Source organism: Fusarium poae, chromosome 3, assembly GCF_019609905.1.
Source record: "Fusarium poae strain DAOMC 252244 chromosome 3, whole genome shotgun sequence".
Taxonomy (NCBI): domain Eukaryota; kingdom Fungi; phylum Ascomycota; class Sordariomycetes; order Hypocreales; family Nectriaceae; genus Fusarium; species Fusarium poae.
The window spans coordinates 4,366,707-4,391,976 of NC_058401.1; the positions used below are offsets into that span (position 1 = coordinate 4,366,707).

At 48.9% G+C, this 25,270-nt stretch overlaps 7 protein-coding genes across 7 annotated transcripts; 3 read left to right on the plus strand and 4 right to left on the minus strand.

The window, feature by feature from the left end:
• Positions 1 to 2,246: 2,246 nt before the first annotated feature.
• On the minus strand, positions 2,247 to 2,468 carry FPOAC1_008863 (uncharacterized protein; the record flags this gene model as incomplete). The annotated part of the gene is made up of 2 exons (XM_044853297.1): positions 2,247 to 2,253; positions 2,311 to 2,468. 2 exons carry the CDS (start codon positions 2,466 to 2,468, stop codon positions 2,247 to 2,249), a joined length of 165 nt encoding a protein of 54 aa, XP_044705967.1.
• A 2,925-nt stretch (positions 2,469 to 5,393) lies between these two features.
• Positions 5,394 to 7,583, plus strand: FPOAC1_008864 (uncharacterized protein; the record flags this gene model as incomplete). Its single annotated transcript, XM_044853298.1, has 2 exons — positions 5,394 to 5,498; positions 7,275 to 7,583. The coding sequence occupies 2 exons, from the start codon at positions 5,394 to 5,396 to the stop codon at positions 7,581 to 7,583; spliced, it is 414 nt and encodes a 137-aa protein (XP_044705968.1).
• Positions 7,584 to 9,222: 1,639 nt separating this feature from the next.
• FPOAC1_008865 (uncharacterized protein) lies at positions 9,223 to 11,993 on the minus strand (the record flags this gene model as incomplete). Its single annotated transcript, XM_044853299.1, has 5 exons — positions 9,223 to 9,955; positions 10,002 to 11,172; positions 11,223 to 11,402; positions 11,451 to 11,769; positions 11,829 to 11,993. 5 exons carry the CDS (start codon positions 11,991 to 11,993, stop codon positions 9,223 to 9,225), a joined length of 2,568 nt encoding a protein of 855 aa, XP_044705969.1.
• Positions 11,994 to 13,280: 1,287 nt separating this feature from the next.
• On the plus strand, positions 13,281 to 16,838 carry FPOAC1_008866 (uncharacterized protein; the record flags this gene model as incomplete). Its single annotated transcript, XM_044853300.1, has 4 exons — positions 13,281 to 13,393; positions 13,564 to 14,349; positions 14,398 to 16,612; positions 16,662 to 16,838. The coding sequence occupies 4 exons, from the start codon at positions 13,281 to 13,283 to the stop codon at positions 16,836 to 16,838; spliced, it is 3,291 nt and encodes a 1,096-aa protein (XP_044705970.1).
• A 275-nt stretch (positions 16,839 to 17,113) lies between these two features.
• FPOAC1_008867 (uncharacterized protein) lies at positions 17,114 to 18,641 on the minus strand (the record flags this gene model as incomplete). The annotated part of the gene is made up of 3 exons (XM_044853301.1): positions 17,114 to 17,560; positions 17,612 to 18,541; positions 18,627 to 18,641. 3 exons carry the CDS (start codon positions 18,639 to 18,641, stop codon positions 17,114 to 17,116), a joined length of 1,392 nt encoding a protein of 463 aa, XP_044705971.1.
• A 649-nt stretch (positions 18,642 to 19,290) lies between these two features.
• Positions 19,291 to 20,767, minus strand: FPOAC1_008868 (uncharacterized protein; the record flags this gene model as incomplete). Its single annotated transcript, XM_044853302.1, has 5 exons — positions 19,291 to 19,773; positions 19,825 to 20,068; positions 20,121 to 20,269; positions 20,322 to 20,528; positions 20,591 to 20,767. The coding sequence occupies 5 exons, from the start codon at positions 20,765 to 20,767 to the stop codon at positions 19,291 to 19,293; spliced, it is 1,260 nt and encodes a 419-aa protein (XP_044705972.1).
• Positions 20,768 to 21,777: 1,010 nt separating this feature from the next.
• CYM1 (Mitochondrial presequence protease) lies at positions 21,778 to 24,846 on the plus strand (the record flags this gene model as incomplete). Its single annotated transcript, XM_044853303.1, has 2 exons — positions 21,778 to 22,064; positions 22,119 to 24,846. 2 exons carry the CDS (start codon positions 21,778 to 21,780, stop codon positions 24,844 to 24,846), a joined length of 3,015 nt encoding a protein of 1,004 aa, XP_044705973.1.
• Positions 24,847 to 25,270: the final 424 nt, after the last annotated feature.

Here is a 25,270-nt window from a genome sequence, read left to right on the forward strand (position 1 = left end):
ATCAGAGAGCGGCGTAGTCACAGCCACCTAAACGCGTCCAGGTACGAGACAGCCAGGCAGAGAGGTCGCCAGTTAGGATACCCAATGGGGATAAACCCAATCGAACCTCAGTCCCAGGAGACGGGTTGCAAAGCATCAAGGGAGGGGAGTCTGAGACATCAGAGGCTGATTGCCCCAGAATATCAGTTCCTGGACTCGAAATGCCTAGCCCACATTCCGCCAAATTTCTGTGGGACGCCCTCCCAGCTCGCCATACGATTTGACAATTTGCTCATGCTGGGCAAAAAGACATCTTGAAACAAACGCCTGAACATCCAACAGCGGAATGAGATCATCATCTCGTCGATCCTTTGGCGCCGACTCCCGCCAGTTTTTAGGTCAGGGCCCCAGCTTCAGACAGGGGTGAAGCGAGGGCCCTGGACAAGCTTGGAACCTGCATCAGGGGGGGTGTTTATAGTAAGCGATCGTTTCCATGCTGCGGACAATGTCGCTGTGGGGAATTTTCAGCTATCTCGGCCGTAGTTTACGGAGAATGGATGCTGGCTGTACCTGACTGTCCGCTCATCCATCCATTTTTGACCGACGCCGTCCCCCCGCTTTCTTGTTTCTAGAGCGGACAGCAATACATACTATGTACAGTCTGCAGCCTTGCCAGGCGTGTTTTGAGCTCAATTTTGTCATATTGCTTCTGTTTGCATTCAATCCTGTTACAACAGACAACTGCAGATTCTGCGCCGCAAATGGCCCCTGTTTGACCTGGCTACAGGAGCCAATAGGCCAAAATCTTACTTGGGGTTTGTTATCGAGCAACCCTACTCCATACTTGAGTCTTGGAACTCTGAAGCGGGGTTCTAGAACAACGAACCACGAACAGTATTTCATGTCAAAAAGCGCATACACCGACATTTCTTGCCAGCCAGGCACGGAATTTTATGGTCACGAGCAACAGTACCCATCCCCAGCTGGATCCAATCGACAAAAGGCCAGTTAAGAATGTCATAACATCACATGCGGTGTGCCAGTACTCGCTCCCATCTGGATCAATGATAGGATACTCTTGGGCGGCTCACGCATCCCGAGTTACTGGGGGAATATGAGTGCCAGTGTGCTGGGCCAGCCATAGCCGCCAGTCGAGTTGTGATTCGTTGTTGATTCGCTAAATGCTCGCTTGGCTGCGTGGGGAAGGGTAATGACGTCGCTTCTCGCTGCTTTGGCCAATCGGTTGCAGCATCTATCAGTTGCGGTTGCTCGGCCTCTAAGGGACCTTAAGGGGCATGATTATGAGACATAGGGCCACCAATTGCTAGCAGCAACTTGAGCCCTGAGTCCCTGGAGACAGAATTATTTTGTCTCGGGGGGCAATTTGCAATTGATCAGCCTTGTGTATGTATGTACCGGCAGCATTTGGAACAGCCAGCAGATTGCCCAACACCTTATTCGTCCAGCTGGATATTGTTCATTGCAGAGTACTATATGCAACATGATCTCAAGTCTCACGAGAACCGTCGCTGGCTTCTGACTGCAATTATATCCTCAATGGGAAAATAAGGGTGGCCGGAAAGGTGATATGACGCGATTGCCGGGTGACGTAGGGGAATATCGTGGCCCTGATAGTGACATTGAGAGACGCGGGGGTGCGAGCGGGCTCAATTATGGACCACAAACATTGAAGCTCCCAGACGTGCATGAGCAATCATGCGACAAGCTCATTAGATATCACTCCTGTGATGGTTTTTTTTAAAACCTCTCAAATCATGACCGGGACTGAGGAGGTGATCCCCTGACGTGTCTATTTACTGCGGTTCCACCAAATCAACTTCAGATACTATTATGTCGTATTGGGCCGTTGCTATCAGGAAGATAAAGCTCACAACTCGATCCGGCGGTAGCACAGCAGCTGTCTATGGCCCTCGACTTGCATATCATGGTCAAATCAGACGAGGGGCATGTTTTGGGCTCTTTGGCCATGACCGATGCCACTTTTTGCAATGCCACCTAATAGTAGGTAGCCAGGGTCCATGCGTCGTCTGTTGAGGGATACGATATCTTTCGTTGACTTCGTCACTTGGGCGTTCGATTTATTATGTCTGGAGTTTTCCAAGCTATCCTGCAACCGATATGAACCCCGTATTCAGTTTGCTCTAGCACTGTCGTCCTTCTCGTGTTATAATTACCCACAGTTACATACAGATAACGTAGCAGACGCCAAGCCCAAGGCCTGCTAAGCGGTCGTGCTGTCCATAGTATTATACCCTTCTGGGCGTTGGCACGGCCGGTTCACGAGTGGTTCAAGGTGCGCCGTATTCTCACTCTGCACAAAGAATGCCGATTATTCCGTTCCAAGACTTCTGCGACACGCCCTCAATTTCCACTGTTCTATGGGCTGCATCCACGTGCGCTTCGTTGAGCAGTACGTCAAAGGCATTAACCGTTTGTGGGATGATGACCAACCACACCAAGCCAAGCATTTATGGTATGCCATAAGCTTCTGTGTCGAGAGGCCTTGAATACTCTCGGCGACCGGTTCTGGCCACTGCAGTGACGGCGTCACAACCACCTTGGTCTGTCGGCGCAAGGCACGAAATAATGCTCAATCTTACCGTGCATTTTATCGCGTCATTGCGGCTGGGCACCTGATGTTCTGCAGGTTACCTATGCGATGCTACTACATTTGCCAGCAAAAAGTGGCACAGCGAGAAGTCTATGTATTGGCTCGCATCAACCTACTGGTTGTGGTATCAAAGCTCAGCGTTATAAACGAAAATAGAGAGAGTGTGTGAAGGAAGTTGTTACCATTCCGGGCCTCACTCAGAGTCCAATTGCTGGTGCGAGGCTATCATCATTCATCATTCTGGCAAATCCGCCATTGATCAAGACTCTTGGGAGTACCCTATGCAGGTAGCTGGTAGCAGCAGCCTGTTCGGCAGCTATGACCATCAGAGAGTGCCAAACCAATCCAATCACGACAAGATTGAGAACTTAGTTGAGGTTGAACTCTTCCTCACCGGATTTACCCATACGAGCTTGACACGGATAGAACCAACTATTTGTGGCAGGATATCAAGGCCGCATTAGTTTGTTTAGCTCGGTAGAGCTGGCACCTCTAAGGACGCCGAAAAAATGCTACGCAGCGATGCTCGTGATGGAATGCGCCAAATCATCCCACTGATGGATGGAAAACCACGCTGCCCGTGGAATCGATTCTGCGGGAGTGCCCGCTTATTGCGCGCCTGCCGCTGCGTTCAATGCCGCATAGAACGGGTCAAGATGTGACAACGTGCATCTGAGCCGCTAATCTGTGATTGATCCGTCAACTCGGCCTTCCTATTGAGGTGCAGATATTCGGATGTCAAGCACCGGTTATTATAACTGATAACTTTCAAGGTAGCATTAGATTCCGTCGGCACATACTTGCTTTGTTTGCATTTGTCAATTGTTGTATTGATATCTTTCTTACGGCATGCAACCGAGCTTTTTGTCTACAGGGCAACCTTGGACAAACACTTGCGGCATAGACAATGTGCCGAACTCCTTTCAATGACTCGAATCGATCATCATGCCCTTGCTACGCGAGATGAAGTTCGCAGTTGACCAACCAAATTTTACCAACATGACCTCGGTGAATTCCTCTTGTAGAGGGGCTCAGGGTCTACGCCTACTCCTTCGATTGACCCTAGCTGATGGAGGAGACGCATTGCTGATAGGGTCGTGACAGGTAGGCTTCCGGTAAATAGATTGCTCCCAACATTTTTTCAAGTCTATGTACTCGGAATAAACAGGCCATCTACAGGACGCGGCGCCACCCAGCCTAACGGATCAAACATCCGGTAACATCATCCGAAAGCTTTGCGCCCAGGAGAACAAGATGTAGAGGGCCAGATGGTGAACAATTCCAAGCGCAACGCCTCGTTCGGTTGTTGCAGATAATAAATACAACGCTTGGGCCAGCTGCCGCTGCAAATCAATGATGTGCAGCAAGGGGGTTCTTATGGTTATCATGGGTAAGGTCAAGAGGTATACCAGTACAGAGTTGTACCTTTGCGACAACTCAATCATCATGGTGCAAGCCGCGTCGCTCCTATAGTTATCTCAATTCCGGCATTGAACAGACAATACCGCTGATGATACGACTGTCGAACATAGCATTATCGTGACCAATCCCATCCCGCGGACTGATCCTAGATCGTCAACGCGTTAGATTGAAACCAAAGGCGCCGTTTTTCGCTAGTGTCCGTAACACTTGACGGGGTCAGGAATTGGATGGTCGGGAGCCCATAGCTTAACTACCTATGGCTCATAATAGGCAAAACTAAACCCAGCCACTTCTTGACTCAAGAAGAATGCGCAATCAGCAGCATCGGGCAGTGATGAGCTGAATTACGTGGCAGACCTATGCGGCAATCCCATATCTCAGCGAAACAGAGAAGCCATGGAAACATGCAAAAATAGCCAGCATCAACATAGACTAGAGACTTGAATTAACAGACGCCACAGCCTTAGGGTCTCTCTCCTCTGTGTCGTGATTCTTGGCAACTTGGTTTCGAAACAGCATGCAGACCCAAACCAAACCAGCGGGAACTCGCTGTCGTCTCATCCAGATTAAATTTGAGTGATGTTGAATCAAACATTTAATTGCGACATACGTCTAAGCGTTCGCGAGCTTGAAAACTATTGAAACACACGAATCAATACCCACGGACAACCCAACGGCCACTTTGGGTGGTCATACCTTGTCGCGAACCCTCCAGGGACCAAGAACCCCTACCTCATATCCTTAGGGTTGTCAGGGTGCCGACCTACTCCTACTCCTACTGTATGTATCAATACTGTATGGTATGTGCAGAGAGAACGGACATACTCAGCCTTCTAGAATCCTTCTCATAGGCCCCTGTCTTGACATCCCTGGCGGGAATGACTTTGACATCTTTTTAGGTGTCGGCTGCCTGCTGACTGTTGAACTAGCATTTGGGGCGTGCGCTGTCAGCAAGCGCCAGTGGCTAGATATCAGCGGCCTGATCTGTTGGTAGCTCAGTACTACGTAGGTACGGACGGGCAGTTTGATTATTTTCATTACATAGGCCCACATCCATGCTGGGTAGAAATCCTCCTTTCTCAACAGCTATGAGGGAGGACACATTGATGGTATTGTCGTACAGAACTATGCGTTGTACAGCCACAGACCATCATTAGGCAATGACTAGTCAGTTAAATTGCTTCACATGAAGGAATAGTACCAATGAGAGTGTTTAGCAGTGGCATCGTGAGGTGTCATTGTCTATCGGGCTTTTAGCCGTATTTGACATTATCATAAATCACTGTCTGACAAGCTTGGCTGCTTGCTATCTGGAATACCATTTTACCTATTGCTGGAACCCCACGGCGCTGGTTCATGCATGGTGAAGAAGAAGAAGAAGAAGAAGAAGAAGAAGAAGAAGAAGAAGAAGAAGAAGAAGAAGAAGAAGAAGAAGAAGAAGAAGAAGAAGAAGAAGAAGAAAACGGTATTTGGTACAAGACACTTCAACCAATATTAAAATTCCAACATCACAGCTTGCATATTCTACCAGCTTTGAGCACAACCATTGTCTATTTACAGACATTCTCTATATTACAGAGTATTTGAATCTCAATTGTAGACGACGCACCCTTCAGCCTTGTCGATCTCACCGAATCTACACGGCCTTCTAGGCACCTACGGCACAGCATTCGGAATACAAGCTACTCAACCGTCTGATCAGCTGGCAATATGCTCCTGTATGTAGGCTGACGAGTGCAACCTTGGTCTCTTAAACTGATGAACGGCGATCCAAGGGTGTCCCCCTGAATGGCGACTCTTGTCTCATTTGCTCAGCAAGCTGAGTAGGTGGTTGCGTTGGCAGGTTGTCGATAAAGGGTGTTGTCGTGTGTAAGCCAGTGGTATAAGGCCTTTTATTAAAGGCTATGTACGGAATCGTTAGTCCTGGCTCGGGCCGGTCCCATGTGTTGTCTTACATGGTGACCGATCACTTTGTTAGCAAATGTGTCACCCTACTTCGAATGGTCAGTTCAAGGAGGTCAGTATGGGTGTTTGCGAAGTCAGCATCTCGCATGCCCGTTCCTGGAGAGGTGCATACGGCGCGGCACGGCGGACAAAGACAAGATCGGAAGGGCGTGTCCGGCGCCGTGTCCACGGTATGTTACGGTATGTGTATCGTGTAAGAGGACAACCTCGAATTACGATTGATACATCAACTTGCTTAGAGGCGAGGTGACCCTGTATGCATGTGCATGTGCGTGCTTCGAGCTGCTACTAATTCTCGCTCCCCCGTCGCCCGCTGTCTCTGCATCATAAGACCAAGTGATGAGCCACGACGTCGAGCCCATCGAAGCTGAGTGGTTATCACGATTCGAGGTGGTACTGAGCTCACCTTGTGCGAGGACAAACGGCATCAACTCGAATGGTTAACCTGTCGGGTGATACTAGACTAGTTTCTTTTTGTTTGTCCGTTTAAAACGAGATGCAGGTGAGTTATCGCCGACATATCTCGGCAGTGTTGTACGTGATCATTTTCCATGCCTTGTGATGCAATCGAGCACATATTGTTGGGTTTTATGAGTGCTTAACTCAGTCTCACCACCACAGACAGTCGCCTCTGACTGTACTTGCATGCCACGTCAACCATCAAGCGACTACGTTAGTTTATCAGTGTCATCTAATGTTGGAGGCTAGTTTCGCAAGCATTGAATGATCCGCCACTAGTGCAGCCTAGCACAGAGGAGGCTGTTTTACAATGACAGTCCGGATGTACAGTACACACCTAGTTACAAGATTGCACTTGATCCTACAGTATAATACGGTACAAGTTGGTCAGCGCAGGATCAACCCCTATCTGCCAACATGAAGGAAACAGAATCACTCTATGTGAGGATTCGGCACTTAGTCTAGTTTGTTTGACGACGGCAGGACGTGATCAGTGCACTGAATTAATCTCCCACAAACTTTCGATACAGGGGGGACCACGGCATCACTCGCATATTCGTTTGGTCACGTTTTCTCCACGGTCATGTCTCAGGAAAACTTAAAAAAGAAATATTGACCTGACTTGTCTTGTTCGCCGCGTGAAGCTCTGCTCTGCTCAAAGCAAGCATGGCTAAGATTGGGCAGTAGGGTTTTCCCCTTACCGCGAAGACCTGGCATGTCTGAAACAGCAAATTCGGTTCCGAGAGGCTGGTCCTAGTGCGGGGGTGGACCTTGTAACTTATGTACATGAGTTCCGTTGGGATGACAGCGGACTTAGATCTATTTTGGTAGTGGCTCAGTATGTACATTGGCTTGGGGGCCTGGACAGGACAGCAGACGAGTTACTACAACAGGTTTCGAGGAAGGATGGGAAATATTCATGGATATCCCGGGCTTCAACGGGGAGCTCGGAACATCGAAGGAAGAAGAAAAACACTTGGTCGAAGCTATGACCGACCTCGATAGCCACCGGAGGTTCTGGAAGGCTTCCGGACAGAATAAAGAGACCCACGATCAAGAGCTCAGGCCCCATCTCATCTATTCATCATATGCTGAGACGATACCGGATGCCCTAGAGAGACTCTGAGGGAGATGGAAGGGGCCTCATCGGGGGCGTCCAATTATGAAAGAAAAAAAAAATGGAAAAAAAAACCCTTGCTAGCCAAACAGGCATAATCTTGAGCCTCTCGAGATTCTGCCTTGAATCCTTTGGGATCTGTGCGACATTCTTCTGGTGCTTATGCCATTTGTTCTGGAAGCTGTTTCAACCAGCTAACTGCCAACACCCACTACTGTATACTATGCTATGCTCGCAACGTGGACCATCTTGCGGCCTCTGCCCTGTTCAATTGCTGCGGCGAGTATACTATTCATGGGCACAAACCCTTCTCTCTCTGCTTAGCTGTGCTTCGTGTTTCATTTCATGCTTACTCGGCATCAAACCCACGCACAGGATCCTTCAGAGGCCATGGAACAACGACCAACACAATAATTTTGGCATGGATTTCCCTCATCAATCACATCTCACGAGGACTGTTAAACGGAAAGTTTACCTTGCCTGTTCGGTCAGTTAAGTTCATAATGCGTTGGCACAACACAGCATAACACAGACACAGGGAAGGACCTGGGATAGAAACGTGCAATCTCTTCCTTCTCCTGCGAGTGCCCATCTGCAACATGCGGTCAGTCCGCTTCTCTCCGATGAAGCATCCTGCAGTCGCTGCAACGTCGATGTTGACTGGTTCCTCGGGCCTCCGTGTGTCTTGGGAGAAAGATATATATGTAGTTTCCTTGGCGTTTCTTGATGTAGATCTTGCTTGTTGTCATGCCTAAAACATGGGAGACACCCTCTCACACAAAAGACCTCGGAGAACAGAGGCCAAGAATATGATGCTGTGAAGCAAGACCAAAAAAAGAGAGAAAAAAGGAAAGGGCTCGGCTGCTGCCTCATGCTGTGTGACATGTCTGCCTCGCTGCAAGTTCCCGGTCAATCAGCTCAGCATGGTACGATAGACTCGACCGATGTGTACAGGCAGCATTCCTTGCGTGTGACCACAGAGGAGGTAAAGTGAGTGAGAATGTGAATGGCAGAGGTGACTTGTGGTAAGTGATATGTTGTGTTGAGGTAGGTCATCATGAGAAGTCATATGTTCATTGTAAAAAGTCCCGAGTCTCTTAAACCTGTCTCGTGTTATAATCCGTTGAAACTGTTGGATGTTTCCGTTATGTTGGTCAACTTATTGAGGTGATACATCTTGAGACAGTGTTATCTATCTTATGAGTAGCAAGAAATGATATCTTTTGTGACTCATGACACTTTCATTACGATGTGGAGTAATTATGAGACGCAACTGGTCGTGAACCGTTCGCATGTTTAACATGTCTCTGTTTCAAACTTGATCGACGTGTAGTATAGGGTAACCTCAACCTAAAGACATCGTTATAATGAACAACACAAACTATACATAAACCACTGGATTTAGGGATTAATGAATAAATGACAATTTGCATTTTCAGTTTTTTCCGAGTGTGACTTGATGCTCTTGTCTTTGGAGTTTGGGTTTTTCATAATGTGGAAAAGGATAATGAACTCTTCACAATCAACGTATATGTGGACGGAACGGGAACCGATCTGGGCTTGAGAAATCGCAATTACTTCCTTAGTTTTGAACGGGGATAAACACTTTCCATCACTAGGATATCCAACTCTTCTATGTGAACCATCATTACCGTTCAGCCACAGGAGTAGGTTTGGATTGAATCTCCCGAATCGTATCCCTTGTTCGTGGATTCGCCTCAAAACTAGCCTCGATGAGGTCAATGACTTCTGAAGCGGAAAAGTAAAGGCTTAGTTCGCTCTCAAACCAGAGATATCGTACCTCATTAAGATTACTTTGAAGTACTTCGCTCAAGTACTTAAGGCGAAGCCAGCTGGGCGCATACTGAGCTGTTTGAGGAACCTCACCCTCTACACTTGTAGTACCCGTTAAAACGCTGGGCAGGAAGAGGTCATCGAGTTCTGTTGCAGTAGAAATGACCTTGGCGATGTTGTAGGCCTCGTCCTGACCAATAGATGACATCTCAAGGACATCTGTGATCAGCTTCGTTGCGATAGCATCGGCCAGGGAACCTAAAGCCTGTGTCCAAACTGAACGAGCGAGAATGGATTTCCAGACAGAGGCCATCGCGCGAATGCGACCCGTTGCCAACTCTACGCAAGACTCCATTTCATCCTGCTGCATCAGACTTTGGGCTCCACCGAGGAAATCGCGAAGGATGGTTTTCTGGATGTTCATCTCGTTGGCATAGCTGCGATTAGCAAAGCTCTGTAGGCTCTTGATGTCGTTTTCGAGTCGCAACATATTCCGGGCTCTGGGAGTCAGGTCTTCACGCTTCTTCCACGCATCAGCAAACTCGGAGAGTCGTTCTGCCAGATACATAGCATCGTTGTATAAGAACCTGTTTCGAGTCAGTAATGCCTTCGACAGACTGTCAATATTCTCACATGTTGCCCCCTTCGCTGAGAGAGTAGTAGTATGGTGAGATGGCCCTGAACAAGGCCAAGGCGAACGTGGGTAAACCGAAGAGTCCAGGGGCAGTGGCTGAAACTGGCGCATATTCAACATCGTCTCTTGTCAAGGTAGCACCATCCTCTAGAATAGCGTAAATGAGCTCGAGAACTGGCTCGGGCATAGACGAAACGCTGTAAGTTTCCTTCAAAACAAGCTCTCGAGTTTCTTCTCGAGCCTGCGGAATCTTGCTTCCTACTACTGGGGCTTGCTCTGGTTCTTGAGCAGTGTCTTCATCACCCCAGCCCCAAGCGGCAGCGCTATCGTCCTCATCATCCTTCTCGGTAGTTTGTTTTGTGTCTTGAGCTTCAGCAGTGGTGTCTTCCTCGTCCCAACCCCACGCATCTGCGCCGTCGTCTTCATCGGCCTTGGTAGAACCTGGCCCCTTCGTCGTAGGCTTGCTCTCGTCCTTAGCTTGTTCGTTATCTTCCTCCCATGCATCGCCCCAATCAGCACCCCAGTCAGCCGTTTCGGCAGTTGCGCCAGCCCCTCCTGGTGTCTTGGTAATCTCTTTACCTTCTGCGATTGATACCATCTGCTTCTCAACTTTTTCGACCTGTTTGGACTCGCCAATGCCATCAAGTAACTTGGATCGAACAGAATCGAGAGTTGTCTCCCGGCATTTCCCTAGCCATATTGATGGTGCATTATCAACCCAATTCTGTAGATCCGCAAAACCGGTATATCCATTATCAGCGAGGGATTGACAGAACGCCTGGGCCCTTTTAATCATGGCCTGGAAGTTGTCCATTTCCTTGAGTGATGAGGGCACAGCTGGAATCAACCATTCTCCAATGAGTTTGGGTATTACGTCGGCCATCATGAAGTTGCCAAGTGGTGGTAAAAGAGTGGAGGGCAGTTTTCGAGCGAGGAAAGCGAATGTTGTTTCCAAGTCAGCAAGAAGGGCATCTACTGATCTTGATGCTTCGCCAGATAGTTTGAGAACATCACCGTCTGCTTGTATCGAAGGAAAAGTGTCGTTCCTGATATCCATGCGAGGAGATATGATAGCAGCATCTACATTTCGCCATAGCTGCTCCATACGCTCGTCGACCTCTTTGTAGGCCTGTAGACCAATTATAGCATCGGTGAGATTCACTTGCTCGTCTAAGACTTGTTAGTGGCGGTACTTTGTGGTGAATCGCCAGTATTCATACCCTTAATAACATCGTACACAGCAAATTGGCGAGTTTCGATATCGGCATAGATTAGTGTCTTCCAAATATGATCGAAAACCTCATGGATAGCAGATTTAAGCTCGAAACTCCGCAGATCCAAAAGCTTCATTATTCGGCAAGACTTGCTGACACCTATACGATCAATCGCTTCCCATGATTCTGTTTAATGTTTAGCAACATATCGGGCTGAAAACTGTGGCGACATACTCTCGAGGAGTCGCAACGAATCTATGATTCGATGTTCATTCTTAGCAACCTCGACCTCACTTAAGAGCTGATGAACGCTCTTAATACTTCGCAATACACCGTGAAGCTGCTGGCTATACTGAACTTCTCGGTTGAGAAACTCTGCCTTCTCTTCCGCGTCTTGCACAGCTTCTCCAGATACATCGGGAGCCTCAGATTGGCGTTCAATCTCGTTGGCCATCGCTTTTGAGCGGAAAATATCTTCCTGCAAAGTCTTTGAATTCCGTACCCATGAATCGACATCTTGTTTTGTCTCTTGGTTGATGGTGTGTAGCTCGGCCTGTGGGCGTCGTGAGCATCATAGTTGATGGCTATTTGTTTGTAACGGAATCATATTACCTCCAGCCCTTGCTTGGCTTCTGCCAGAGCCTGGATCGCAGGTTGCAGGTCGGTTTCGGAAACAGGAGGAAGAACGGAGATGTCATCGGGGAAACGGCCTTCGAGTGAAAAGGCAACGAGAGCGTCGCTCAATCGGTGCGAAGTATTCTCTGTTTTCGAAGCCATTGTATGAGGTTGATCGGGATGTCTTTGGGAAAATGGATCGAGTGGTGAAGCTATACGTGTATAGTATGCGTAGTGCGATAGCTTCTGAAATATCGGTGACACCGTCTTGGTATTTTATTTGTTTGTCCGTCCCTTGTAGATGAGTCAACCATTTGAATTAAACTTTACGGCAGACCATCAATATTTCGCATGGTTGGTTTGGGTGCGATCATGAGCTGTTGGTGGTGTTTGTCGCAAGTTGCAGGAGTAGATCAGCCACAAGCTGGCAAGTTTCCAGTGCCGTCATGACAGCACTACAGCTTCCTTCCCTTACCTTCCCAATTTGTGGACGCACCTGCCACTTTCCCACAGCGTGGCTTGCGTATTGGTCCAAGCGCTTAGCGGCTGTATAGCCAATCAATAGCAAGCGTAGGCCATCTTTGGTCAGTACCTACCACATTGTTCTTGAAGCCCACCTTTGGATTGCATTGTTCTTATAATCATGAATGGGAAGTATGCTAATTGAAGGACCGTGCCTGCAGGAATTGAGAATGCAGTGGCCGTTTGGCTTGTGTGTGCTTGTGTTGCTTCCAAGAGGTCACATTTCATTTGTAAGGCCGTGGCCATCAAATGTGGTATTATAGGTACTAGTTTGCTGTCATCCTGTTTGTGTGCTTATTGCTATACTTGCCTATATAATGTGAGGACCTCTCTCTTCACTCGGAATCTCATCGACTCTTCTCCAGTTCTTCTCCCTATACATATCATCAAGCTGACCCTGTGGTTGTTGATTACACCGAGATCAAGCGCTGTGCTGCCTTGATAGCGGGGTAATTTTTACGGAAGGTCCAGTCTCAGCTGAATTGATTGGACCCCTCTTCGCGCAGCTCGTCGTTGGGCTTTCTCTTGCTCTCACTTGCAGCAACACTACTACATTCACTACCAACCGCAACAATTCTTCGAAGGTGAGTAAAAGTATCTTGTTGTATCTGGATGCTGACTGCATTAATTTTGTGTCACGCACTCTGGTTAACTTCTCCTTTGTTTGCCTCGTTTCTCCATCCTGTTCCCTCTTTCTTCCTCAGTCACTTTTCCATGGCGGGGTCTTTTTCTCTTCGTTGGGTGTAACAACTCTATACGAGAAGAAGTATATCAAAGCAACTTTGTCCACTCCCCCTCAGGAAGTCTCTCGAAATCCTTGTCATTTCTATTCGTTTGGTGCGGCTCATGCCAAGCTTTCTATAGCTTCAGGCTGTCTTTGAATCCAACTTGGGAAATCACTATCGTCAAAGTACTTCCTTAGTCGTGATGTCACCCAAATCTTCCCCTTCACAATATGTCATTGCCGTGGTAGTTGCTCTGCTTAGTATTACCGCTTATTTTCTCACATCGAGCCTTCCTCTTGCAGCTACAAGTGTTGAGTTAGTTGTGCTTTCCATTTGTTTTGTTTGTTACACCTTCCTTTTGCACGGGCTTTATGTCTTGCCCTATCATCCCCAAGATCAATTTCTTCTACAAGCAACAATTCCTCATCCTCTACAAGCAAAAATTCCGCATCTCCATTATTGCTTCCAAATACTGACTTAGAAAGTTCACTTTGGAGCCTTACAGGCCTCAAGCACTTCAAGATGTCGGCGCACTCACATTTCCGCAAAATCCAGAGCTTCAAGACCGACTATGCCCCTTGTACAATCACTCAATATGTATCAGAACGCAGTGGTATGCAAGTTGTTGTTGCCGATCGAAAGGGCCCCAAGCTCAACGGCTATTTCACCCTAGCCACTGAGATCTTTGATGATTCCGGTGCTCCCCATACCCTTGAGCATCTCGTCTTCATGGGTTCCAAGAGTTACCAGTACAAGGGCCTTCTCGACAAGCTGTCTTCTCGAGCCTACTCTCACACCAACGCATGGACCGCTACAGATCACACAGCTTACACGCTCGAAACCGCCGGCTGGGATGGTTTTGCCCAAATTCTTCCTGTCTATCTTGAACATGTCATCTTGCCCACTATCACAGATGAGGGTATTGTGACCGAAGTTTGGCACATTGACGGTGAAGGTAACGATGCTGGAGTTGTTTATTCCGAAATGCAAGCTGTTCAATTCCGCAGTTCCGAAATCATGGATCTTAAGGCTCGTCGTCTTCTCTACCCTGAGAATGTTGGTTTTCGTTACGAAACTGGTGGAATGACCGATGCCCTCCGGGTTCTCACTCCTGATCGTATTCGACAATTCCATCGAGATATGTATCAGCCGCGAAATCTGTGTCTGGTTCTTGTCGGAGAGGTCAACCAGGATGAACTTCTTCAGATTCTTGACAAGTTTGAAGAGTCTATCAAGGATGATATCCCTTCTCTTGATACTCCATTCCAGAGGTAAGTCATTTCTGGATTGTGAACAATACCTTTACTAACCATTTATAGACCCTGGATTGACTCTGCTTCACCCCCAAAGATTAGCGAAACCAAAATCGTGACCGCTGAGTTTCCCGAGGAGGACGAGTCTGTTGGTGAGATTCTCGTTGGCTTCTTTGGTCCCGACTGTATCGACCTTATCAACTCTTCTGCCCTGAATGTTCTCCTCACATACCTATGTGGTTCTTCTGTCTCTATTTTAGAGAATGTCATGGTTGAGAAGGAGGAACTTGCGAGCTCAGTCTCTTACTGGACGGACCCTCGACCCAACTCGGTCATCTGGCTGCAGCCGACAGGTGTTGCCACTGAGAAGCTCGAGTTTGTCGAAAAGCGACTTATCGAGTTACTCAAAGAAGTTGCCTCCAAGCCCATCGACATGGACTATATGAGGGAGTGCATCCGTCGTGAGAGGCGCCAGGTCAAGTACCATGCTGAGACATCCGAGTCTTTCTACGCAACAAACATCATCACTGACTACCTTTTCGGCAAGCGGGATGGATCTACGCTTGCAGATCTACAAAACCTGGAGGAGTACGATGTTTTGGAGAAGTGGTCGGACAAGCAATGGCGAGATTTCCTTAGCCAATGGATGGCTGACGCCCCTCATATCTCTATCCTCGGCAAGCCTTCCAACGAGCTCGCTACTAAGATGAAGAAGGACGAAGAAGCTCGCATTGCTAAGCGTAAGGAAGACTTGGGCCCTGATGGCCTCGAGAAACTTGCCAAGCGTCTTGAAGAAGCCAAGAAGAAGAACGACGAACCCATTCCTGCCGAAGTGGTCGATCGTTGGAGCGTTCCTGGTACCGACTCTATCCACTTCATCGAGTCGGACACTGCTCGCTCTGGACGTGCCCGTTCAGTTGGCCTGGGCAGCGGACCCGCACAGAAGCTCATCGAAGGTGCAGCCCAAGGCAAGCTTCCACTGTTCATCCAATTTGAGGATGTTCCCACCAACTTTGTCCATATCTCTATTCACATTGGTACCTCTCAGGTACCCAATGAGCTCAAGCCTCTGATGCCCATTTTCAGCGACAACTTATTCAACACGCACATTATGCGTGATGGTAAGCAGGTCGGCTTCGAGCAGGTCGTTATGGAGCTTGAGAGAGACACTATTAGTTACGCCCTCAACTCCGCTCGATACCTCGGCGATCCTGATGGCATCATGATTCAATTCCAGGTTGAGCCTGAGAAATACGCTGCAGCAGTCGAATGGATCCGTACCATGATGTTCGACTCTATCTTCGACCCTCAGCGTCTCAAGGCTAGTGTCACCAAGGCTCTGGCTGATATTCCTGAGTCCAAACGTGATGGCAAGTCCATGGCCAGCGAGGTCAGCGCTGCCTTCCACATGGAGAAGTCATCACTGGCTGTGGCTAAGCGTGTGCTTGTTCGTGCGGTATATTTAAAGAGACTCAAGAAGCTTCTTGAGAAGGAGCCCGAAAAGGTTGTCGGCTGGTTCAATACGATCCGAGACTCACTCTTCACCTTCCAGAACCTCCGTTTCCTTGTCACAGCCAATCTTGCCACTCTCCCCAACCCCTTGACCACCTGGGATACCCTTTCCAAGTCTCTGACCGTATCCGAGAACATGATCGATATTCCTAAGCCCGTGAGCCTTCTCAATGATGAAGGTCGTAATCCTGGTTCGGTTGGCGCAGTCATCGTCCCCATGACCGCCCTTGAGAGTTCTTACTCTGTTTCAACAGCCCAGGGCATGGCCTCATATACCGATCCCCGCCTTGCCTCTATCATGGTAGCTATTGGCTATCTTGAAGCTGCTGAAGGCCCTCTTTGGAACGCGGTTCGAGGTGCTGGTTACGCGTATGGTGTTTACTTCTCCAGGGATATCAACTCTGGTATCATCTCGTACAACGTGTACCGCTCACCCGACGCCTACAAGGCCATCAAAGCCTCCAAGGAGGCCATTAGCAAGATCGCCGACGGTTCCGTTGAGATTGATCATCACCTACTTGAAGGTACCATCAGCCAGATCGTTGTCATGTTTGCTGACGAGCAATCTACTATGCCTAGTGCCGCTCAGCAAAACTTTGTGCAAGGCGTGGTGCGTGGTCTGCCCAAGGACTGGGATAAGGAAGTGCTACGACGTGTGCGAGATGTCACTGTTGATGAGATCAAGACTGCTTTGCGTGAGACTGTCCTGCCATGTTTCGAACCTGGCAAGAGCAACATCGTCGTCACTGCTGCCAAGATTATGCAAGAGGTTTGTTCTCCCCCCCATTTGGTTTTTGATTCGTACTAACTTCCCGCAGGGCATGGAGGCTTCATTCAAGGAGATGGGCTACAAGGTCCAGACACATGAGCTCAGCTACTTCCACGATGACTATGGCCTCAAGCCTGAGGATGGAGAGGAAGAAGAATCGTCCGAGGAAGATGAGGAACTAGAAGGTTCAGAGGGGTCATACGATTCTGATGAATCCGATGATTAGATAACGATTAAAATAGCCAAGGTAAATGGCGCTCAGGTAGACTTGAGTTCCTCAAGAACATATCGGTAGCAATGCCAGAATTAGAAGCGAAAAGATGGCACAAAAAGCAACTAGTTCTTATATTATACACTGAGTCTGGAACTATACTGTGTCTAAGGGTGGCCAATCCTTTCTAGAGAGCCAGCTCCTCCCGGCCGTTTTTTCCATTCTAACAGTCTTTTGATTAAAAGCTATTATGAAATCTCTTCTAAATGTTGCGCTCCTTTTTTCTAGGTTTACAACTCGTCGCGTCCACTGGCCTTGACGACACCCTCCTTCTCGTTATCGAGAGACTTGTCAGTGACGCCTTCGGTAACACCCTCAGATCCCTTCCAGCCAAGGGCGTTAAGCCGCTCAGACAAGTGAGGGTGAGAGAAGTGGTAGCTGGCATACATCCAATCGGCATCCATAGTGCTAAGGTTCTGGATCTGGAGCTTAAGGAGGGAGCGGGCAAGCTGCTCGGGGTAACCAAGCCCCTTGGCAAAAGCATCGGCCTGGAACTCGAACTTGCGGCTGACAATGTGCATAAGCAGGTTGATGACGAGATCCATGGGGGCAAGAGCATCGGAGAAGAGGATGAATCCGATAATAATGGGGTGCTCTTTGAGGAAACCGAAAGATGAGTACAGAGAGTGGTTGTTGATGAAGACAGAGAAGAGAAGGAAGATGTAGAAAGAGTGAGCCTAAACTATGTCAGTTTTTGTAATTGATCCAGCCAAATTTCATGTGTTTACCTGAGAGATACCGAAGAGACTGGTAGTATGGCCAAGCTTCCAGTGACCCAACTCGTGCGCTAGAACGGCGACGACCTCCTCGGGCTCGCTCTTCTCAATCAGAGTATCGTAGATCACAATGTGCTTCTTCCAGGGAAGACCAAAGAAATAGGCGTTTGAGTGGGCGCTTCGCTTGCTTCCATCGATGACGTAGAGCTCGTGCAGGGGGAACTTGAGGCTCGCGGCAAGAGATTCAACCTTGGTCTTGAGCTCACCGTCCTCGAGAGGAGACAGCTTGTTGAACAGGGGCAGGATAGCAACAGGGTAGATGGTAATCATGAAGACCTGGAGAGCAATGACGAAGAGCCACAGATAGTAGAAAAACTGGTTGCCCGTCTTCTGGATGATCTTAAGGAAACCGGCAAGGAAAGGAGGCGCGAGGACCAAGGTGAGAGCCTGGGTCTTGACCAAATCAGTGATAAAGAGCTTGGGCGTCTGCTTGTTGAAACCGAACTTCTCCTCAAGTACAAATGTCTGGTAGATTGAGGAGGGGAGACGAAGGAGCTGGCTAATAACGGTAAAGGTCAAGACGAAGACAATGGTGTGGCTGATCTCGCCGGTAAAGCGCGCAGGTGCCCATTTGAGGAGAAGATCACCAGTCCAGGACCAGAGCTTGGGGAGGACATCGAAGTGCATAAAGGCGATATTCTGAACCTGAGAGTAGAGGCCGTTGACGATTTCGAACTTTGCTTTGGCGCGGCCATAAGCCTGCGACTTGTCAAAGACTTCCTGGGAGACTTCCTTGGAGAGGACAGCGGGGGGGCTAGTTTTCTGGAGGACACGGTATTGACGGAGAGTGAGGAACGTTTCGAAGAGGTATTGGCCGACTGAGAAGCCCATGATTAGCTTCTTCCATGGGAAGAGCGGGCGATCGAGGAAGCGCGCAAGACGCTATGAGAAGTTAGCACCCATTGATCATTAAAGCATGTCACATCATATAAAGCGATTTGTATAGTATCTGACAATATCAACATACCTGAAGGAAATCCATGGTTGCGGTGTTGTTGATAAACCGTATACCTTGGATTGTAGTTGTAAGATGGAAGCTATGCGACCCCCATTGCGCGGCTTATCAAAGTGGGATGCGTAGATCTGGCCTAACGCACGTCGGGGGTGATATTTCCCGATACCCCGATTTCACTGTACGGATAGACAGGTAACAATTACAGCACAACATGGATAAAGGACAAACAATGTGGTAACACCGTATTCCAGAGAACGATGCTGATAACTATCATCATTTAATTGACCCGATTGTTGTGTCTCATGAATTTAATATGGTACAATCGCTGACTTTACACATGTCTCACTGTGCGCATGGCTTCTAGTAGAGCGAGGACGTCCAAGTTGAATAATGCCAAGCTACGTACGACAATAGTCTACTCCATATATGCTGCAACAGCGAGACGAAAGAAAAGCATCCCTAGCAAGTAACCCAACCGAATAGCCAACTAGTCAACATTCGCTTGTCTCTCGAAATAGTGAACCATCTTTGCGATGAGTTGATCGAGCTGTGTACGAGACATGTCTCTAATGTACTCGTTCATCGAGGCTAGATCCTTAGCCATTGTGTCGGAGTCAATTTCTGGCTGTCCATCCCTAGTTCCGGCTGCAGCTTGAGTCTCTTCCTGAGTGGCCTCCTAGTGCCCGTTTGTTGCGGCCGAGGTAACTGGCTGAGGAGGACGCTCAGGACCGTATGCTACTGGCGTCGCTTGATCGTTGCCTTGAGTTTCCTCCTCTGTATCGTCGTCAAACTCGCTAAGTTCTTCTTCTTCGCCCTCTTCTTCAGAATAGTCGCTTTCGTCGCCCTCGTTTCCTCCGTGACTATCCGAGTAACCGCTCTCGACAGTGTTGATCATGCCGGGTGGCACCTTACGACCCTGTTGCTGCATCTGCTGGATGATGCTCCTAAGCTTCTCAGTCTTCTTCTCGGCGGTTTCTGTCTTCTTCCTCCAGCCCTGCCGTTCTTCGGCCATGCGGAGGATGTTGGCAGCTGTCGCTTCTTTTTGGCGCTTCAAAGCCTCGTTCTCCTTCTCCAATCGCTTGCCCTTCTTGGACATGTCCTCCATCTCCTTGCGAAACGATAAAAATAAGTCATTGCTGTTGTTCAAGGTATCCTCTACCTGCTGTGCGCTTAGTCAACAGGCCGAACTATCCTGCTCGTGCCCACTCACCTGTTTGAACTTATCGACATACACATTGAGTTGATTTCTAAGCTCAGTTTCGGTCTTGGTAAAAGCTTGGACTTGCCCTTGAAGGTGTCGAGCCTTGGTTGATTCTGCTTCGGCATTCTTCTTTTCTCTCTCGTATCGCGCCATGTGGTACTGGACCTCGAGTTCTTTGGTGCGCATTAGCGAGTGGAAATGCAGCTCTCGGAGCTCGTATTGCTCGATAAAGGACTTGAAGCGGACCCGGAAACTGCAGAGCAAAGGTTAGTGGACAAGCCTCCGAATAGCACGCAAAACCTTACAGTTCGTCGACTTCCATGTCGACAACTTGTTTCTTTGGTGTATCCTTTTCTTCTTGGTAGCCTTCTAGTTTCGATAATAGAGTGGCATACTTCTCATCCCAGTGTGTGTTGTTACGCTTCTGAGTTGTCTGAAGTTCTTTGTTCTCGTTCTGAAATCCATAAGGTTAGCCACTGTGCTTTGCGGAGCACCTACCAACAAACCTTCATCTTGTTATTGTCACGCTGCAGTTCTCTACAAAGCTTTTCCAACTTCTCCTTCAAGCCCACGGTCTTACTCAGTTCGGTTCGGCTTGCATCTCTCTCCTTCTGTAGGTTATCTCCACGTCGCTTGTTCTTCTGATTCTCGCGCTCCAGTCGTCGCATATCGGCCAGGAGTTCGCTGCATCTCTTGGTAAGGTGATCGATTTTCTGCATATTATCCATCTTAGAAACCTGTTGAAGAAGATCTCGATTCGCCCTTTTTACTTCACGTTCTGTAGCATCCACGTATCAGCATATGTGCGGTTCATGTTCGCTGGCGTGCCGCCATTGTGAACAACGAGGTCAGACGCACCGATTTCTAACTCTTGGTCCTTCTCTCCCGCCGCATCCTGCTCCAACTGCGATATACGCGCATGGAGCAGGCGCGAAGCCTCGTCATTAGGCATATTTTTCTTTCCTTTGGTTTTCTTGGTTGTTGCGGGTGGATGAGCGTGACCGTTGTGCCCGTTAGTTAGATGAGCATCCAACTGGCTCGTAGTCATCGCCGACTGAGCAAAGTTGGAGGCCAAGGTAACGGACGACAATCGTTCAGGCGGGGGTCACGAGGTGAGGAAGAGCCGGGGGCATCGAAGCGGGATGATTGTCGATGTTCGCAGGTGGAGGCACTTGTCACCGTGTCGGGAGTCGAAATCCTGATAATGGAAGAAAGATACAGCAAAGCAATGTTTGGTATCGACTGTGGTACGAACAGATGAAGTTAGTTGGGCTCACGCAAGAATTGACCACCATGCAATACACTTGCAGCGCAGAGAGGCACGTTGAGTGGTTGGAGGAGGCAATATCTTCGTACCTCGATATTCTTTTTGTGGAATAGCAATATGTATCAATGCTGAACAACAACGACGGTGCGACCTATGGTAGATCTTTAAGGCGCACAGCGTAGAAGCCAGGACTTGTTGGTCATTGAAGATACTGGACAGTCGATACGATGTGACAGGATGGAGGGCTCATGGAGGCTTGGAGCATGGATAGGTTTTCCATGGGCCATTATGGTGCCTGCTAAAGACTGCTAAGTGACTAGCAGATGTACCTGGTGATAGCCGCTAAAACTGCTAGTGACATAACGGCTAGCATCATACATTTGCCGTGCACTATCGCACAGTGGTCTTTTACTGACTGGTGCCACTGGAGCACCCACAATTACGGCATGGAGACTTGGCAACTGACGTGGGCTGGACCGGGCCTTCCAGGTAGCGCTTGGTTACAAAGCAGACCGGGACCCTTCCACTTTTTCGGATCATTACGTGCAGCAAAATCTCCGTTGCTTCTTTAACGACATTACTTATTTCCTTTGAAATAAGTTTTGGGCCCCCACGACTTGTACAGTATTTATTCCGAGTTTCTTGTATTGTTATTATCTTTTGTCTTGATTTAGTTTTGGTTCTTTTACGCTATAATGCTTCGCAACGCCGCTGCTGGCGCTCGCAAGGCCGTAACGGAGCTGTCACAATTCCCAAAACCTGGCGAGAAGCTCCATGGTTTCACCCTTGTTCGATCAAAGCACGTCCCGGAGCTCGAATTGACGGCTCTACACCTTCAACACGACAAAACCGGCGCCGACTACCTCCACATCGCTCGCGACGACAGCAACAATGTCTTCTCAATTGGCTTCAAGACGAACCCTCCGGATGACACCGGTATTCCTCATATCCTCGAGCACACGACGCTGTGCGGTAGCGAAAAGTACGAGTCATCTGTTCGCACAAGCATGTAAGGGCCCAAGACTAATAGTCATAGATATCCTATTCGAGACCCCTTCTTCAAGATGCTCCCGCGAACTCTATCGAACTTCATGAATGCCTTCACAGCCTCGGACCACACCTTCTACCCCTTCGCAACAACCAACGCGCAGGACTTTAAGAACCTCATGTCCGTGTATCTGGACTCAACGTTGCATCCGTTGCTCAAAAAGTCCGACTTTACCCAAGAGGGTTGGCGAATTGGCCCGGAGAACCCCCTTGCCGAGGATGACGCGAGCAAGAAGCTGGTATTCAAGGGTGTTGTGTACAACGAGATGAAAGGCCAAATGTCGGATGCTGGCTATCTATACTATATTCGATTTCACGACCACATCTTCCCTGATATCAACAATTCTGGTGGCGACCCGCAGAAGATCACCGACCTCACATACGAGCAGCTGCAAAAGTTCCATGCCGAACATTACCACCCCAGCAACGCCAAGGTCTTTACCTACGGTGATATGCCCCTGATTGATCACCTGAAGCAAGTTGACGCGCAGCTCCAAGCTTTTGAGAAGATCCAAGGGGACAAGAAGATTCATGAGCCAGTCACGCTCCGCGGCCCCAAGGAAGTAACCCTCTACGGCCCCCTCGACCCTCTTGTTGATCAAGATCGTCAGTACAAGACGTCCGTCTCATGGATCATGGGCGACACTACTGATATTCTCGAATCGTTCTCTCTGGCTCTTCTCTCGACCCTTTTGATGGATGGTTACGGTTCCCCTCTATACCGTGGTCTTATTGAGGCTGGTATGGGAGCCGATTGGAGCCCCAACGCCGGTTATGACAGTTCCGCCAAGAAGGGAATCTTCTCCATTGGTTTGACTGGTGTCCAGGAGGGCGATGTGCCCAAGCTCAAGGATAAGGTCCAGCAGATCCTGCGAGATGCGCGTGATAAAGGTTTCGACAAGACAAAAATTGACGGCTCACTGCACCAATTGGAGCTGTCACTCAAGCACAAGACTGCCAACTTTGGCTTCTCTATGCTGAACCGCCTTAAGCCAAAGTGGTTCAACGGTGTCGATCCTTTCGACTCATTGGCATGGAATGATACCATCAATGGCTTTCAAGCCAAGATGGCCGAGGGCAACTATCTGGAGGGTCTTATCGATAAGTACCTTCTCAACGACAATACCCTGACATTCACCATGGCTCCCTCAACAACATATGGTGAAGACCTAGCGAAGGAGGAGCAGGATAGGCTTTCCACTAGAATTCAGGCGGCGATCAAGGAGGCTGGAAGCGAGGAGAAGGCGCGAAAGCACTTTGAGAAGCAAGAGCAAGAATTGTTGGTCGAGCAGAACAAGACGAACACTGAAGATCTTGGCTGCTTGCCAACTGTCTATGTGAAGGATATTCCCCGAAGCAAAGAGGCCGTCGTTGTTCGAGACGAGAACGCCAACGGAACCAAGATTCAATGGCACGAGGCACCCACCAACGGCTTGACATATTTCCGTGCCATCAACACGTTGGAGAACTTGCCAGATGAGCTTCGTGAGTTGGTTCCTCTGTTCACTGACAGCATCATGCGCCTCGGTACCAAGGACATGAACATGGAACAGCTTGAGGATTTGATCAAGCTCAAGACTGGCGGCGTTTCGGTCGGATACCACTGCACACCGTCTCCCACGGATTTCCATGCTGCTAGTGAGGGCCTCATCTTCACTGGTATGGCACTGGACCATAACGTTCCTGTTATGTTTGACATTATCCAGAAACTTGTTCTGGGAACCGATTTCGATAGCCCTGAAGCCGCACTCAGGATTCGCCAGCTTCTCCAGGCTTCCGCGGACGGCGTTGTCAACGATATTGCATCAACTGGACATAGGTTTGCCATGGGAAGCGCAGAGTCTGGCCTTACCCGATCAGCGTGGTTACGACAGCAAGTGTCTGGCCTTTCTCAAGTGCAGCTGGTGACTTCTCTCGCTAGCCGCCCTGAGACAGACAAGCTTGAGGATGTCATCTCTAAGCTAAAGCAGATTCAGAACCTTGCACTTGCCGGTGGAAATCTCCGTACCGCAATCACTTGTGGCTCAGAGAGCGTTGCAGCAAACGGGGCTTCGCTGCAGAACTTTATGGGCAACCTTTCTCGCGACCCCTTGAACCTGAAGAACCCTTCACCTCGACAGCTTCCCAAGGACAGCAAGACCTTCTACCCTCTACCTTACCAAGTCTACTATGGTGGGTTGTCAGTACCGACCACTTCATACACATCAGCAGAGGGTGCGCCTCTTCAAATTCTGTCACAGCTTCTTACACACAAACACCTTCATCATGAGATACGTGAGAAGGGTGGCGCGTACGGTGGCGGTGCTTACTCTCGAGCCCTGGACGGTCTTTTCGGCTTCTACTCTTACCGCGATCCCAACCCCCAGAACACGCTCAGCATCATGCGAAATGCTGGCCAATGGGCTGTTGATAAGAAGTGGACGGATCGTGATTTGGAGGAGGCCAAAATCTCTGTGTTTCAAGGGGTCGATGCGCCCAAGTCTGTGAACCAGGAGGGTATGGGCCGTTTCCTCTCGGGCATCACCGAAGAGATGAAGCAGAAGAAGCGCGAGCAACTTCTGGATGTTAGCAAGGATCAGGTTCGCGAGGCCGCACAGCGTTACCTTGTGGACGGACTGACCAATGGTGAAGGCCGAGTGGCTTTCCTTGGTGAGAAGCAGTCATGGGTTGACGGCGAGTGGCAGATTCGCGAGATGAACGTCAAGGGCGCCGAGTAAAGGAATTACGATTAAAGAGCTTATGACAGCACTAGAGATGGAAGCGGAGGCGTGCGGAAATGATGGACGAAGCAGCTCCAGCTATATGACAACATGTACGATGAAGTGTAGACTACACAGATGAACAAAGCATAAATGACTCTCCTCACGTTGCTTCGCAGCGGAAACTTGTTTTGGATACGAGGATTCTTGACCTCTAATTACGCGTTCAGATACGATACATCTTTTTGCCTATTCGATGGCTTAAAGATCACAGAGCAACGCAAGAACATACACAAACCTCTCACCCCTTTCCTTTTTATTTATCTCGACTGTTGGAAGCCACTTTTTGCACTGGATACCTATACTATAAGAACCCTCGAGGCTGTGGAGCGAAAGCACCAAGCACGATGCGTTTTATGGTTGGCGTAGACTGGACAGAGCT